Source organism: Vulpes vulpes, chromosome 12, assembly GCF_048418805.1.
Source record: "Vulpes vulpes isolate BD-2025 chromosome 12, VulVul3, whole genome shotgun sequence".
Taxonomy (NCBI): Eukaryota; Metazoa; Chordata; class Mammalia; order Carnivora; family Canidae; genus Vulpes; species Vulpes vulpes.
The window spans coordinates 177,303,995-177,318,281 of NC_132791.1; the positions used below are offsets into that span (position 1 = coordinate 177,303,995).

General features: G+C 46.9%; 1 protein-coding gene across 2 annotated transcripts in view; it reads left to right on the forward strand.

Moving 5' to 3' along the window:
* Positions 1 to 1,138: 1,138 nt before the first annotated feature.
* Positions 1,139 to 14,287, forward strand: part of FA2H (fatty acid 2-hydroxylase) — a 67,184-nt gene continuing 54,035 nt past the window's right edge. For both annotated transcript variants that reach the window (XM_072731533.1, XM_072731534.1), the window contains exon 1: positions 1,139 to 1,494. In XM_072731533.1, coding sequence (XP_072587634.1) covers positions 1,225 to 1,494 — 270 coding nt within the window. In that variant the 5' untranslated portion in view covers positions 1,139 to 1,224. The remainder of the gene's footprint in view (positions 1,495 to 14,287) is intronic.

The window sequence follows — 14,287 nt, forward strand, 5'->3', positions numbered from 1 at the left end:
CTTAAAATAACTTTTCCTGAGAGAGACAGAGCCCAGCTGGATTCTCTATTCTACCCTCAGGGTCCTACCCCCAGGGCGAGATTAGTGTTTTGCAAGAGAGGTAGTCACTCAGGGTGCAAAATTTACACCCACACCAAAAAACTTCATAATCAAGATAAAGAATATTTTAATGCAGTATTTTAAAAATTCAGAATTAATGCAAAAAAAAAAAACCCACAATGAACACACAAAATTTTTAAATACTAAGGACAAGATCAAACCCTGCACTTTACCACTTTGCTTGTCTTGCGTTATTAGCCCTGGTTCCAATAAACCTTTATTTACAAAAACATAATCTTAAAAAATTCTTTATTATGGGGGCGCCCAGGTGGCTCGTTCGTGTGCCTTCGACGGGCTCAGGTTTGGGGATTGAGCCACAGTCAGGCCCGTGCTGGTCGTGGAGCCTGCTTAGGATTCCCTCCCTTCCCTCTGCCCCTCTCCTGCTCACGCGCTCTCTCTCTCTCTCAAAAGAAATTTTTTATTACATATTGCAATAACTATTGTTACTGTGATAAATTACACATAATGTAAATTTTACCATTTTAACCATTTTTAAGGGTACAGTAGTGGCCTTAGGTACATTCACAGGTTGTTGTGTAACGATAGGATTTTTAAAATATTACACTGAAATATTGTATATTGTGATTACGGAGTTGGGGGCGCCCGAGCCCAGAGCCTCGCTCGCTTTACTCTAGTCCTCGCCCCGCCTCCCCCACCCCTCGCCCCCTCCTGGAGCTTGAGAATCCAAAACTTGAGGTTTCTCCCAACGGGCAGCACCAAGAGTTACTCAGGAGCGATCAGGCCACCGAGGATGTCCGTCCATGCAGCCACGCGCGACAGGAAGAGTTGCTCCGCCTGCATCCGCCCGTCCCCTTCGCTCTCCTCTTGCGACGGACACACCTGGCGGGCGCGCCCTCTACCTGCCTAGGGACACCTGGCCGGCGGCCCGCAGCGGGTGGCCCGCCCCGCTCGGTGGCCCGGGCTTCCCCTCGCCAATGAGGAAGAGGGAGCCTCCGGGCTCGGGCCGCGTCCGGCCGAGCGGCCAATGGGAGCGCGGCATGCAAATGAGCAGGTGCGGTGGCGGCCGGCCCGTCAAGGCGGCCGGGGCTCGGGGGATGTCAGAGGAGAGCCGGGCGGCCTCGGAGCAGGAGTCCGGGCTTCCAGCTGCGAGCTCCGGTTCCCGCCATGGCCCCCGCGCCGCCCCCCGCGGTCTCCTTCTCCCCGGCCGAGGTCCAGCGGCGCCTGGCGGCCGGCGCCTGCTGGGTCCGCTGCGGGGCCCGCCTCTACGACCTCACCGGCTTCTTGCGGCACCACCCGGGGGGCGAGCAGCTGCTGCGGGCCCGGGCCGGCCAGGATGTGAGCGCCGACCTGGACGGGCCGCCGCACCGGCACTCGGCCAACGCGCGCCTCTGGCTCGAGCAGTACTACGTGGGCGACCTGCAAGGAGAACCTCAGGTAGGTCCGGGCCGGGGTCACCGCCCCCCCCCCACTGCCCGCCGCCCTCCCCCCCTCCACTCACCCCAAGCCCAGTCCACCTGCCCTCTAGGAGGACCCAAGGTGACAGCCTCCACTCTCACCTTCACTTCTCCCTCTCTCCAGGTAACAGGTCACTGCCTGCCTCACCCCCCCCCCCCCCCTTGGCCTTCCTCTCCAGCGTTTCTCCCGACCTAACCCTCTTCTATCTGCTGCTTCTACACTTCCCCAGTTACTCCCTCCTTCCCACTTGTTGCTTCTGCAGCCTCTGCCATCTGACTATTTGGATCGCCTTTTACGAGCCCCTCACACTCTCAGTCTTTCCTTCCTATTCTCTTATCAGCCTCTCGCTCTTCGCAGCTATTCTTCGTTTCTGTTGGATAAGAGCGTCCAACCTCAGCTGCCCTCCCCTCCTGCTGCTGCTCCCGAAAGTCACAGATCAGTCACCCTTCTCAGCCAGTTTGGATTTCCTGGTGCTGTCCGAGTCTGCACTAGGACTTCCCTGGGTAGGTGGAGAGGTTGGGGCAGTGTCTCTGATGGACTCTGTCCTCCCATGCCTCGGACCTCCCTGTATTTCTTGTCTTGCATGCTGGCATAAGTATCTAAAAGAGCAAAATGACAGGGGTAAGTTGGTGTTTTGGGGGAGCGAGGATTAGCACTGTGAACTGCATGCTGCTGGGCAGGGCAGCCTCATGATGCTATGTAAGCCTCCCACCGATCCTGGGGTACGTTCTGTTATCCCCATTTTAGGATGTGGAACCTGAGGCTCAGGGAGGCTCTGCAATTCGTCCAGTCAAAGAGCTAGTTAGTGGAAAAGCCAAATGTATCTGACTCCAAACTCGATGCTGTGTCCATCACAAGATCTGTGGATGTGGGAGATTGCCCCTGTCCACAGGGCTCCAGGTAGGCTGAGTCAGAGGCAAACTGACTCCTTCCCCAGGTTCGACTGTGGAACTGGTGATAGTGGGATCATCATACTTGGGCATTAAGCCAACAGTTGTTTCCTGTTTTCAGGGTGGCCCCAACAAGTGTTTTTAGACTTTGGATAAAAGGACTTGCCTCTCACTGTTCCTGGTGGCTCCCCACAGGGCCATCTTGTCTAATACTTCAATCATTTATTCACTCACTCCCTTTGTCCTTTAATGATTGTCAGCACCGAGCTAGGTGCCAACCAATACAGTCTTCATGGAGCTAACGGGGTAATGAGGAAACATTCTAATGGCACAGTAATTAATTACCTGATACTATCAGAATGTGGATTTGGAGGTGAGGAGTTCAAGGAGAGCTTTCCTGAGAAAGTGACATTTGCACATAGAGCTAAATGATGGCTAGAGGGTTAGCCTGGTGAAGTGTGACAGGATGAGCATTCCAGACAGAGGGAACAGCATGTGTGAAGAAGGCTCTGAAGGGTAAGGACTTGGCAGTCAAGGGACAGAAATAAAACGAAAGGGGAAGGAGGCCAGAAATCAGCCAGGGCTACATCATGCAGGGCCTCCTAGGCTATGGGCAGGATTTGGTACTTGAGTCTAAGAACGACAGGAGCCCAGGGAAGGGATTTGAACAGGGGTGTGTTGTGGTCAGATTTGCATCTTTGGAAGAACACCCTGGCTTCAGTGCCAAGAAGGAATGGAGGGAGCCAGCTGGGTGTGAGGAGACCATGCAGGAGGCTACCACATAGCCTGGGCAAGAGGTGAAGGTGGCTGAGACCAAGGAGTGAAGAGGGTTTTGAAACTGGGAGATTTCATAGGTAAAATGCCAGGGCTCAGCATTCTGCAGTGGGAGCCCAACTAATCTTGGAAGTTGGTGTTTGGTTTCAGGTCATGCTGAAGGTGCAGAGGTTTAGCTTTAGATATAACTACAGCTGAGTGCAGGAAACGAGACGTTGGGACCAGACCACTAGAGATTTCCAGGCTTGTGATGGCTAATGGGAACCATCCTACATTGTAGCTACGTACTATAAACAGGAGCCTTAGGGTGTGGCTTCTCTCCCCAGATAGCGAGGATCACCCCAGGCCAGCTGCCCTAGATGGCTCCACCTCCCAGCTCTGCTCACCACCCCGCACTATGGTTTGCTTTGGCTTTGCTTGGCTTTGCCTTACCTGACCCTCAGGGAGGACTCAGAGAATATGGAGACCATATTTGCTTCCTACCCCTACACTCACCTGTTACCCCAAGAGTCCCCGTGTGGCCATGTTGCAGGCGTCCTTATATCAGGGCCCCAATCTGAGGATGTGGGGGACAGAACTAAAAACCAGCAACGCATTTACAACACCATGGCTCAAACTTGACCAGTAGCCATACTTACCCAATACTACAGTTGCCTGTCAGCTTCTGTCTACAGATTTCTCTTCTGGAAACTAGTATAGCGTTGTCTTTAAATTGAGGGAGAAAGGTAGCCAGAGGAGAAATCTGGAATGGGATATCCTGTACAGAGAGAAGTCCTATCCTTACAGCCTGACCAGAGACATTTCTGTCCTCCTTTCTGGCTAAGCCCTTCCAGCAACCTTTATATTGCTTTCTTCACCTCCCTTCTCTCTTCCTGCTAGATCAGAGATGTTGACATCTGCAGAGCTTAGAGCCCAGCTCCTATAATGAAAAGACCAGGAGGGGTGACGGGAAAGGGAAATGTCAGAACCAGCTCTATTTGTTTGGAATTCCTTTCTTTCTTTGTTTTTTAAGATTTTATTTATTTGAGAGAGAGAGCATGAGCAGGACAGGGAGGGGCAGAGGCCGAGGGAGTGGCAGCCTCTCCTGCTGAGCAGGGAGCCCAATATGGGGCTCCATCCCAGGACCCTGGGATCATGACCTGACCCAAAGGCAGATGATTAACCAAAGGAGTCATCCAGGCACCCCTGGAGTTCATTTCTGAGTAGTACTCCTTCTAGGGGTCCTCCTTCCCCAGTGTAGTCCTTGGAGGGGGGCGTCCTGGAGCTCTGCTGTGAAATTTCCAGGGAGAAGCCCTGGTGCCTTTGGTTTCCCCTGTTCCCCAATTTGTCACACCCCCTCACACACTCCTAGGTACTCTTGCACGCACATTCACACTCACACAAAGGCACACACAAACACAAAACAAGTCAAACTCGTTTGAGCCAACATACTGTCAGGATGAAACAAGGTCTGCTGTGGCTGTGGTCTTGGACTTGAGGAAGCCGAGCTGCACGCCTAGAGCGAATGAGAGAGCGAGCTATGGCTGAGCGGAGAAGTTAAGCCTTCTTCTTATCCTGACCCTTGAGGGGGAGGTGGGGGGGCAAGCAAACTCCTCACTCCAAGCTCAGGTAAGAGCAGTGTTCTTCCAACTGTAGTTCATGTTGTTAGTGGGGTGTGAGGCCCATTTATTGAGCTGCAACCATCATTTATTTATTTAAGATTTTATTTGTTTATCTATTTTAGAGAGGGAGAAAGAGAGAGAGAAGGCATGTGGGCAGGGAGATGGGCAAAGGGAGAGAATCCCAAGCAGACTTTCCACTGAGCGCAGAGCCCAATGTGGGGTGCGATCTCACAACTCTGAGATCACTACCCAAGCTGAAGCCAAGAGTTGGACGCTTAACCCAACTGAGCCACCCAGGCAGCCTGCGCAGCACTGGCATTTAAAAGGAATAAATAAGAAAGGAAAGAACTTTAGGTTCAAATCCTCCCAAGGTCTGTGGGAGGACCAAGTCTGTGTTTCCCAGACTTGGGTCATCCATGAATCACTGTCGAGTTTTTTTTCTGAATTGGTATACCACTTGAACATACTTTTTTTTTTTTAATTTTTATTTATTTATTATAGTCACAGAGAGAGAGAGAGAGGCAGAGACATAGGCAGAGGGAGAGAAGCAGGCTCCATGCACCGGGAGCCTGACGTGGGATTCGATCCCGGGTCTCCAGGATCGCGCCCTGGGCCAAAGGCAGGCGCCAAACCGCTGCGCCACCCAGGGATCCCCCACTTGAACATACTTAATATTTATCATTAAGTAGACTCACTTTTTACCAGTAGCCAATAATACCGGTGCAATCACAAGTTTTACATGCACTTTAAAATAGATGGAGAGCTATTAAGATAATTGCTCATCCCTTGTATCCCCTAGGATCATCTTGGGTACCATCAGTGGAGTAAATATCATACTTTGGAAAACATACAAAGCAGAGCTTCTTAAACCTGGTGTTCTGTGGATCGTTTTCTGGGATTGGTGAATGAGATGAAATTGTGTGTAAAATATACCTGGTTGTACATTTGTCTAATAAGAGAGCTACAGCTTTTATCATAGTCCAACCAGAATCCTCCCTCACTCCAAACCCGCCACCAAGAGGCTAATAACTATGAAAGGGTGGCTCGTCCTTCCCCCATCTCACGCGTGCAGGCCTCGGGAGGTCCTCCCACCGGGAAACATCTTGGCCCTGCCTCTGGAGAGAAGCCCTCCAATTGAGAAGACCCTGGAGGAAGGCAAACCCCAACTCCCCAGCCACTGCTGTTGGGATAACTCTGATGTTCTGGGTGCTGTGTCCTAATCCTACAAAGTGCATCCATCTCTGAGTGGCTGAGAAGTCCCCCTCTACTACCACGGGTGGCTTTGCCAGCCTTTGGGGGGTCTGGCCGTGCAGAGCTTCAGGACTTGAGTAATTCGATGGAGTAGAGCATCTAGGTGGAGGAGGACTCAGAGGTCCCACCCCACCGCTGAAGCTACCCTTACCAAGGTCATCGGGACCTTTGCCTCACTGAACGCAGTCACCAGTTCACACCTTACCTCACCTCCTCTGGCAGCAGCTCCCCACTCCCCTTCCTTGATACACTTTCTTCACTTGGCTTCCGGATACCACATCCTTTAGTTTTACACCTGCATTAGTTTTCTGTGACTGATATAACAAATCACCATAAACTCAGTGGCTTAAAGCAACACAGATGTATTCTGTTATAGTTCTAGAGGTCAGAAGTCAGAAGTGAGTCAGTCAGGGCAGCCTTCTTTCTGAAGGTTCTAGGGGAAAATCCATTTTCTTGCCTTTTTCAGCATTTATTTACTTGATTTTTAAGGTAAATAATAAACAAATAAATTTTGTTTATTTATGTATTTGACAGAGAGATAGAGCCAGAGAGCACAAGCAGGGGGAGCGACAGACAGAGGGAGAGGGAGAAGCAGACTCCCTGTTGAGCAGGGAGCCTGTTGTGGGGCTTGATCCCAGGACCCCAGGATCATGACCTGAGCCAAAGACAGACGCTCAACCAACGGTGCCACCCAGATGCCCTTATTAATTTATTTTAAACTATGGTTTTGATTTATTTTTTTAAAAAGGCTCCACCCCCAGCGTGGAGTCCAACATGGGGCTTGAACTTGCAGCCCTGAGATCAAGACCTGAGCTGAACTCAAGAGTTGGATGCCTAACCGACAGAGCCAGCCAGGCACCTCCTTTTCCAGCTTTTAGAAGTTGCTGGTATACTTGGCTCATGGCCCCCAGGCAGCAATTGCGTCTCTCCAACCTTTGCTGCCTTCTTCTCTGACTCTCCCGCCTTCATATTTCACTCCTAAGGACGCTTGTGATTACACTAAGCCCACCAGGTTAATCCAATGTAATCTTCCCATCCCAAGTCCTAAACTTAATCACATCTGCAAAGTTGCTTTTGCCATGTAACGTAACATATTCACGGGTTCCAGGCCTGGGGACATAGACTTGGGGGCAGGTGGATGCATGACTCCACCTACCTCACCACCTATAGCCCTAGTTAGTTCTCAGTCTCCTTTGCTAGTTTCTCTTGCTTCTCATTTCACAGAGAATTTTGCAAAGTTTAAATGGAACCATACCATGGGTACTCTGCTAGATGGCTTCTTCCACTCAATACTATGTCTAGGAGATTATCTGTGTTTTCCTTACTCTTTTTTTAAATAAAATATTTATTTATTTATTTATTTATTTATTTATTTATTTGAGAGAGAGGGAGCAAGAGTGGGAGAGGTGGAGGAGCAGAGGGAGAAGGAGAAGCAGACTCCCCGCTGCCCGCTGAGCAGGGAGCCCCACATGGTGTTCGATCCCAGGACCCTGGGATCATGATCTGAGCCTAAGGCAGATGCTTAACTGACCCAGGCCCCCCTTCCTTACTCTTGATAACAACTGTCTCCACTGTCTGCTCTGAACTAGAGAGGCCATGGGCTGCAGAAAGGAAAAAATGGAGAATAACTGGGATACAGAGAGGACAGTTTGCACAGACCACACACTGATCCTCATGAGCTTCCTTAGTCTTCCTTCCAGGATATCTCCCCACTTCTGCTCTACTTTGGCCAGCGCCCCACTAAGCTCATTCTTGCAGCAGTCTCCTGGACAGGACTCTCCCTGAGACCTTTTCTAAAGAGAATTTTATTATATCACAGCAGTATTCCTAACCTCAGGGCCCCCCACTGCCACCCGCTCTGGGTCCAGCTCGAATGTTACTTCTTTCACAGAGCTTCCCGCCCTTTGCCTATACCTACATTACAGAGTTCATATTGCTCTTCCATATTTACTGTATTTTCACGATGTATCTTATCTTCTCAACTAAACTATAAACTCTCTGATGACTGGAATCATCTGATTTCATCTGGGTTCCTCTAGGACGCACTAGCACAGTGCATATGCCAGTATGATCAGTGTTTGAATAAATGAAGAGTGAGCTGCTTGGAAAACCAAGACCTGTGCATAATTGAGAAGGAAAGTGGTAATCTTAGCACATACTAGATTCTTCAAGAATTACAAAGTAAAAAAAAAAAAAAAAAAAAAAATCTCTTGCCAGTTCTTTGTTGGCTAAAAGAGCTGGGAATTTGGTGAAAAGGATGGAAGCTATCAAGTGGGTCTCTTATTTCTTCCTTTGCCCTCAGTTATTCTCAGCCAGAGAGTTGACCAATGTCTTCCATGTAGGCTACACATGCCCATGAGTCCCCTACAGGGGTAATGTGAAGTTAGTGATGGAAAATGCCAGTCGAAAGCCCTCATTGCTGTCAGGGCTGTGACTGAACCCACATGGCTCCAAGTGTCTGCATGACACATGCACAGGCAGGACCCAAGATGTCTGGATTTCCAGTTCTATTTACTCTTTCCTGGGTCTTTTCATGCAAATTTCTCCAAAGCATATGGTTTCAGAACAGTGGGTCTCAATCTTCTCTAATTGCTGCTTGTCTAGGATGATAAGATATATAAACTTCGTACTCAGGATTTTTTATGGTGAAGCACAATTCTCCAAATAGTTTGTATTCCTGCCTTGATAGTATATTGCAAGGTATTTAAATAGCGGTACCAGATAAGCAAATTTGGGGAACTCTGATGCATATGAATATGTTGTAAAGTCCTGTCATAAGAAAACTAACAGCCAGAAATTTTGTTGACTACACACATAGAGTAAACCATGAGATCTACAACAAACTTGGTTGATAATTACCTACGTGAAGTAGTCTTAATTTCTTCTTTGAAAGGAATAGAATTGGGGATCCCTGGGTGGCTCAGCGGTTTAGCACCTGCCTTTGGCCCAGGGCACGATCCTGGAGTCCCAGGATTGAGTCCTGCGTCGGGCTCCCTGCATGGAGCCTGCTTCTCCCTCTGCCTGTGTCTCTGCCTCCCTCTCTCTCTCTGTGTCTATCTTGAATAAATAAATAAAATCTTAAAAAAAAAAGGAATAGAATTTAAAAGAAGTAGAGTTCTAGGGCACCTTCTTCAGTGCCCTGTAGAACCTTCACAACAGTGCTTAGCTCAGATTTCCCACTGGAAGGTGGATCTCTAGTAATAACTTTAGTTTTATAAGTTCCAAATGTTTATGATCCATAGTAACCCACTTAGTCACTAAGATCTAGTCCTTAGTCTTCTTTAATAACAAAAGTCTATGAAATGGGCATCATTTATCCACAGGGATGAAAGACAGCCTCAAATTCTTTTAAGTCAATTCAAGGCCACACTTTGAGACTGGCTGCCATGGAGAAATAAGGAACAACTACACTGGAATGAATAGAGACAGTTTCCGTGATCCTGTACACCACTCCCCGGAAGCCAGACACAAGGCTAGACTAACCTGATTTAGTGGTTGCTTTTTCTTATCCTTGGACCTAAGTAGGAAAGTTTTTGACTCCCAGGAAAAAAATCACTTGAAATGAATCTACTTTATTTCTTTTTAAAGATTTTTATTCATTTTTTTGAGAGACAGAGGTGTGTGTGTGTGTGTGTGTGTGTGAGAGAGAGAGAGAGAGAGAGAGAGAGATCACAAGCAGAGGGGAAGAGCAGAGGGAGAAGCAGACTCCTTGCTAAGCAGGGAGCCCAATGAGGGACTTGATTCCAGGACCCCAGGATCATGAACTGAGCTAAAGGTGATGCTCAACTGACTGAGCCATCCAGGCACCTAAAACGAATCTGCTTTAAATGAAGACTAAATTTCATAGAAAATGGGACAGGGATTTAGGAGAGGGGAACTTATTATCTTTAATAATGAAAATGAAGGGGTGCCTGGCTGGCTCAGTTGGTAGAGCACGCAACTCTTGATCTGAGGGTCATGACTGAGTCCCATGTTGGGTGTAGAGATTACTTTAAAAAAAAAAAAAAAAAAAGGAAATCAAAAGAAAAACGTAACCAAAAATTGTTTTAGTTTATTTTAACCTGACAACAAAATTGAGATTGCAATCGCATTCAGGTTCTCAAATTGAGCAAATAACAAATCAAGTAGTGTGGGCTTTGTGCACATGTGTGGTTTTTCTGACAAAACTGTGTGAAAGCACAGTGTGACAGTCCAAACATACATTGGCTTTCCACAGCATGATCATAAAGAGTCTTTTTGCAAGAATATTTAAGAGCTAGGGATCTCTCTTGATCCTTTGATAAACAGGTCATTCATTTTTTTTTTGAAGAGCCCCGTCCTTTGCTGGTTGCCTGTGTTTCAGTGTTAAACAGCCTGACTTTGCCAGATCTTTATTTTGCAATGGAATTGTGAGTAAAACAGTTTCCTATCAATTTCACGGACTTCATGAAATTTTTTGTATTATTAGCAATGATTTTTCAATTTCACTTTGCCGGGAGTTTGCATTTTGTTACGTTGTATGTTGTCAGATGACAGCAACCCCAACCATCACTTTGCCTAAACAGACTACGGAGAATTGGGGGAGGCAGTGGTCAGTGTTTGAGCAGGAGCTAAGCTCATTAATGCTGGGTTGGCTTGTGAATAGTTGCCCGTTACGGTGATTTTTGCTGTTCTTTGCAACTTGAATCTTTAGGGACTCAGATAAAGAACACTTGGAGAATAATGATTCCTCTAGAACTAATAGTAACACATCCAAGTTCGTATAGTGATTTACATTTCTCTAGATATTTCTCATAGATTTGTATTTGAACCCTACCTTGAAGTAGGTGGGGCAGACATCAGTTCTCCCATTTCATACATGAGAAGCCTGTAGTTCTGAGAGATCCTGGAATGTGACAGGTCTCCAGGTACCCAGTATTTCCACTGCACACACATAGGGACAAATCTTACGCCTGTGCTTAAACCAAGGTGGGTCTTTTTCTTATTGATTTATAATCACAGCTTATATATAAAGAGCATTAGCCCATTTTCCATCATACCTATTACTATTTGTCCTTCAGTTTTCATTTGTCTTTTGACTTGTTTAATGTTTTTTTCTCCATCTGAACCTTTAAAATGTCCATGTTGTAAAACATGGTTTTATCATTCTTAGAAAGACCACTTCCAATTTAAGATTTTATACATAAAAAATATTTTAGGATCAGGGCGCCTGGGTGGCTCAGTCGGTTAAGCATCTGACTCTTGATTTTGGCTCAGGTCATGATCTCAGGGTTGTGGGATCAAGTCCCATGTAGGGCTGTGCACTCAGCAGGGCGTCTGCTTAAGATTCTCTCTCTCTCCCTCTCCCTCTGATCCTCTTCCCACTCACACGTTTGCACAGGTGTTCTCTCTCTCCCTAAAACAGATAAATAAAATCTTAAGATATTAAGTATCTTGCTAATAATGTTATGCTTTATGTTTTTGTTATTTATTTTTTCTTAAATTTACCTGAAATCTTTTTGGTTTAGGAACAAAATAGAGATTATTTTAGGTTTATATTTTTCTGAATGACCAGTTGGTTATCCTCATAGATTTATTGAATAATCACATTTCCCACTGGTTTAAAAAATACCTTTATCACACATCGATATTAGAGATATTTTGGTCCATTTGGGGACTTTATTCTGTACCAATGAAATCACTCATTTTCTATTAGGTTTTAGCCTTTAGGGTTTTTTGCTTTTCCCTTCTTTCTATTCCATTCCCGCTGAGATTCTGCTCCCACCTGCTCCACTAGAGAATGCAAAGGGCAGGGCGGGCTGAACATCATTTCTGAGCCATGTTGCTGGCCTTGGGGAAACAGTGTGACTTTCAGGGGCTGGGGTTGCCTAACATGCCCTGGACACTGAGATTGTGTGGCCAGAGCAGGGAGGAAGCAGCTCAAGGAAGCCCACGCAGGCGACAGGCCCCAGTCACCAAGACAGGAAGGGAGGGGGGCATACAAAGTGGGTGTCTAAGCGGTCATGGAATGGTAACAATTTCAGCGGGGAATGCAGGAGTGGGGAGGTGTGTGGAGGGAATGCCTGGAAGTGGCCTTGAAGCTACAACTCTGGGCAGGGATGGTCCTGTGTTCCCTCCCTGCATTGTGTCCACAGCCTATGATTGAGGCTAGAGGAGCAGTGAAGCAGCTGTGTTTGCTAACAGAGAACCTGGTGTCTTTCTTGTAGAGCACTATAAATCTCACACTTCTTGTCCCTCTGGCCAAGAGAACTGGATACTTATCCTCCTACCTTCCTTCATCAAAATCAAATAAGGAGCTTCTTAAAAATACATTTCTGGTCTTTCTGGGATGATGGAAATGTTCTACATCTTGATTTGGACATTGGCTATAAGGAGGCATATAATTGTCAAGCTGATCAAACCATATGCTTAAGATTAGTGATTTTAGGGGTACCTGGGTGGCTCAGTTGGTTAGGAGTCTGCCTTCAGCTCAGGTCATGATCCTAGGGTCCTGGGATGGACAATTAATTAGCATAATATGTTATAATATATATTTATGAGTGTGTGTATTTTATATATTTTTCCCCTGGGAGACTCCCCAAATCTATAAAATTATAATCTCTGGGAGTGGGGTGCGTGGGTAGCTCAGTCGACTCTTCATTTTGGCTCAGGTCATGATCTCAGCGTTGTGAGATGGAGCCCTGCATCAGGCTCTGCACTCAACAGGGAGCCTGCTTGAGATTTTTCTCTCTCTCTACCTCCGCCCTCCTCAAATAAATAAATAAATCTTAAAAAAAAAAAACAACTCTCTGGAGGCAAGACCCTAGAAATCTATATTTTTTAACAAGCATGCTGTATGGCTCAGAAGCACAGTAAATTTGCAGCCCACTGTCCTAGAAGGCTAAGGGCAGAGGGAATGGGATGGACAACAGGAGGCATAAAAGTTGCTCCATGGGCAGATCTCTCAGGATTACTGAAGAATCAGTATCCCCGAGCTCCTAGCGTGGGGCTTGGCGCAGAGCAGTTGTACAGACAGGCCACCTTCTCTCCCACCCATCCAGAAAGAGGAGGGGCCTGGGGTCTGCAGCCCAAGATCTGTGCCTAAGAGTTGTGTGTCTCATTGGCTGATGACGCTGTGTGAGTCATTTAAACTCTCCCAGCTTTGGTTCCCTAATTCCCTGCATCACTATAGGATTTATGTGGCTACAGCGAGATCATGTGAGACCTGAAAGACAGAACATGTAGATTAAACTGAATCAAGATGATTATAAGTCCCCTCAGCCCCAGCTTTTGCTAGGAAAAGGTAGATTCCTGTTGAGCCGTGAGAGATGGATGTTTTCAGAACCTGAGTTGCTCTGTGCTCAGACCCTCTTGAGCAAAGCCACACCCTTCCCTCCTCCCTCCCCCAAGGAGATAGATATTCCCATCTCTCAGTATTGCCCCTCCCCTCAGCTAGGGCCTATAGGGTCTGTTCTGACCTGCTGTCCTCATTCCATCTTTACCTGGACAAGGGCAGAACTGGACCAGGGAACTCACCCCAGTCAGGGATAGACAGTCTCCAAAGATGAGGCTGGCAAAGGCCCCAAGTGGTCCCAGGAGCATACAGGGCCACCTTTCCCTACCACTGCTTCTTCCTCTATTCAAGCACAAATATAGTAGACGTCTCCTCATGCTCACACTGAGCTCAGTGCTGGGGATAAAAAGACAACTTGTAGCTTCCCTCATGGGGCTTACCTGCGTGGAGGGAGGGGGACAAACAGGACAATTATAGGTGGTTGATAAGAATTACAACAGAATATTTTATATATATGTTTTTATATGTGTGTATATATAATAGTCTATGTGTATATGTATTATACAACAGAATAGATGATATAGTTTAGAAAGAGGCTGTAACAGAGTGACAGCTATAACTTCTGATAGGAGTAGTCTGAGGTGTCTTCTCTGAAGAGCTGATATTTGATGGATGAAAAGGAGTCATCACAAAGGAGAACTGGGTAAAAAAAATTCTATGCAGAGGGAACAGCAAATGTAAAGATACTGGAGTATGATAGGACTTGATGACATTAGGAATGCAAAAGGAGGTTCTTTAAAATATATATATTTATTTATTTTAGAAGGAGAGAGAGAAAGAGTGAGAGCAGGGGGAGGGGCAGAGGGAGAGAGAGAATCTCAAGCAGACTCTGTGCTGAGTGTGGAACCTGACACAGGGCTCAGTCTCACGACCCTGAGATCATGACCTGAGCCAAAATCAAGCACTGGACGCTTAACCGACTAAGCCACCCAAGCACCCCCAAA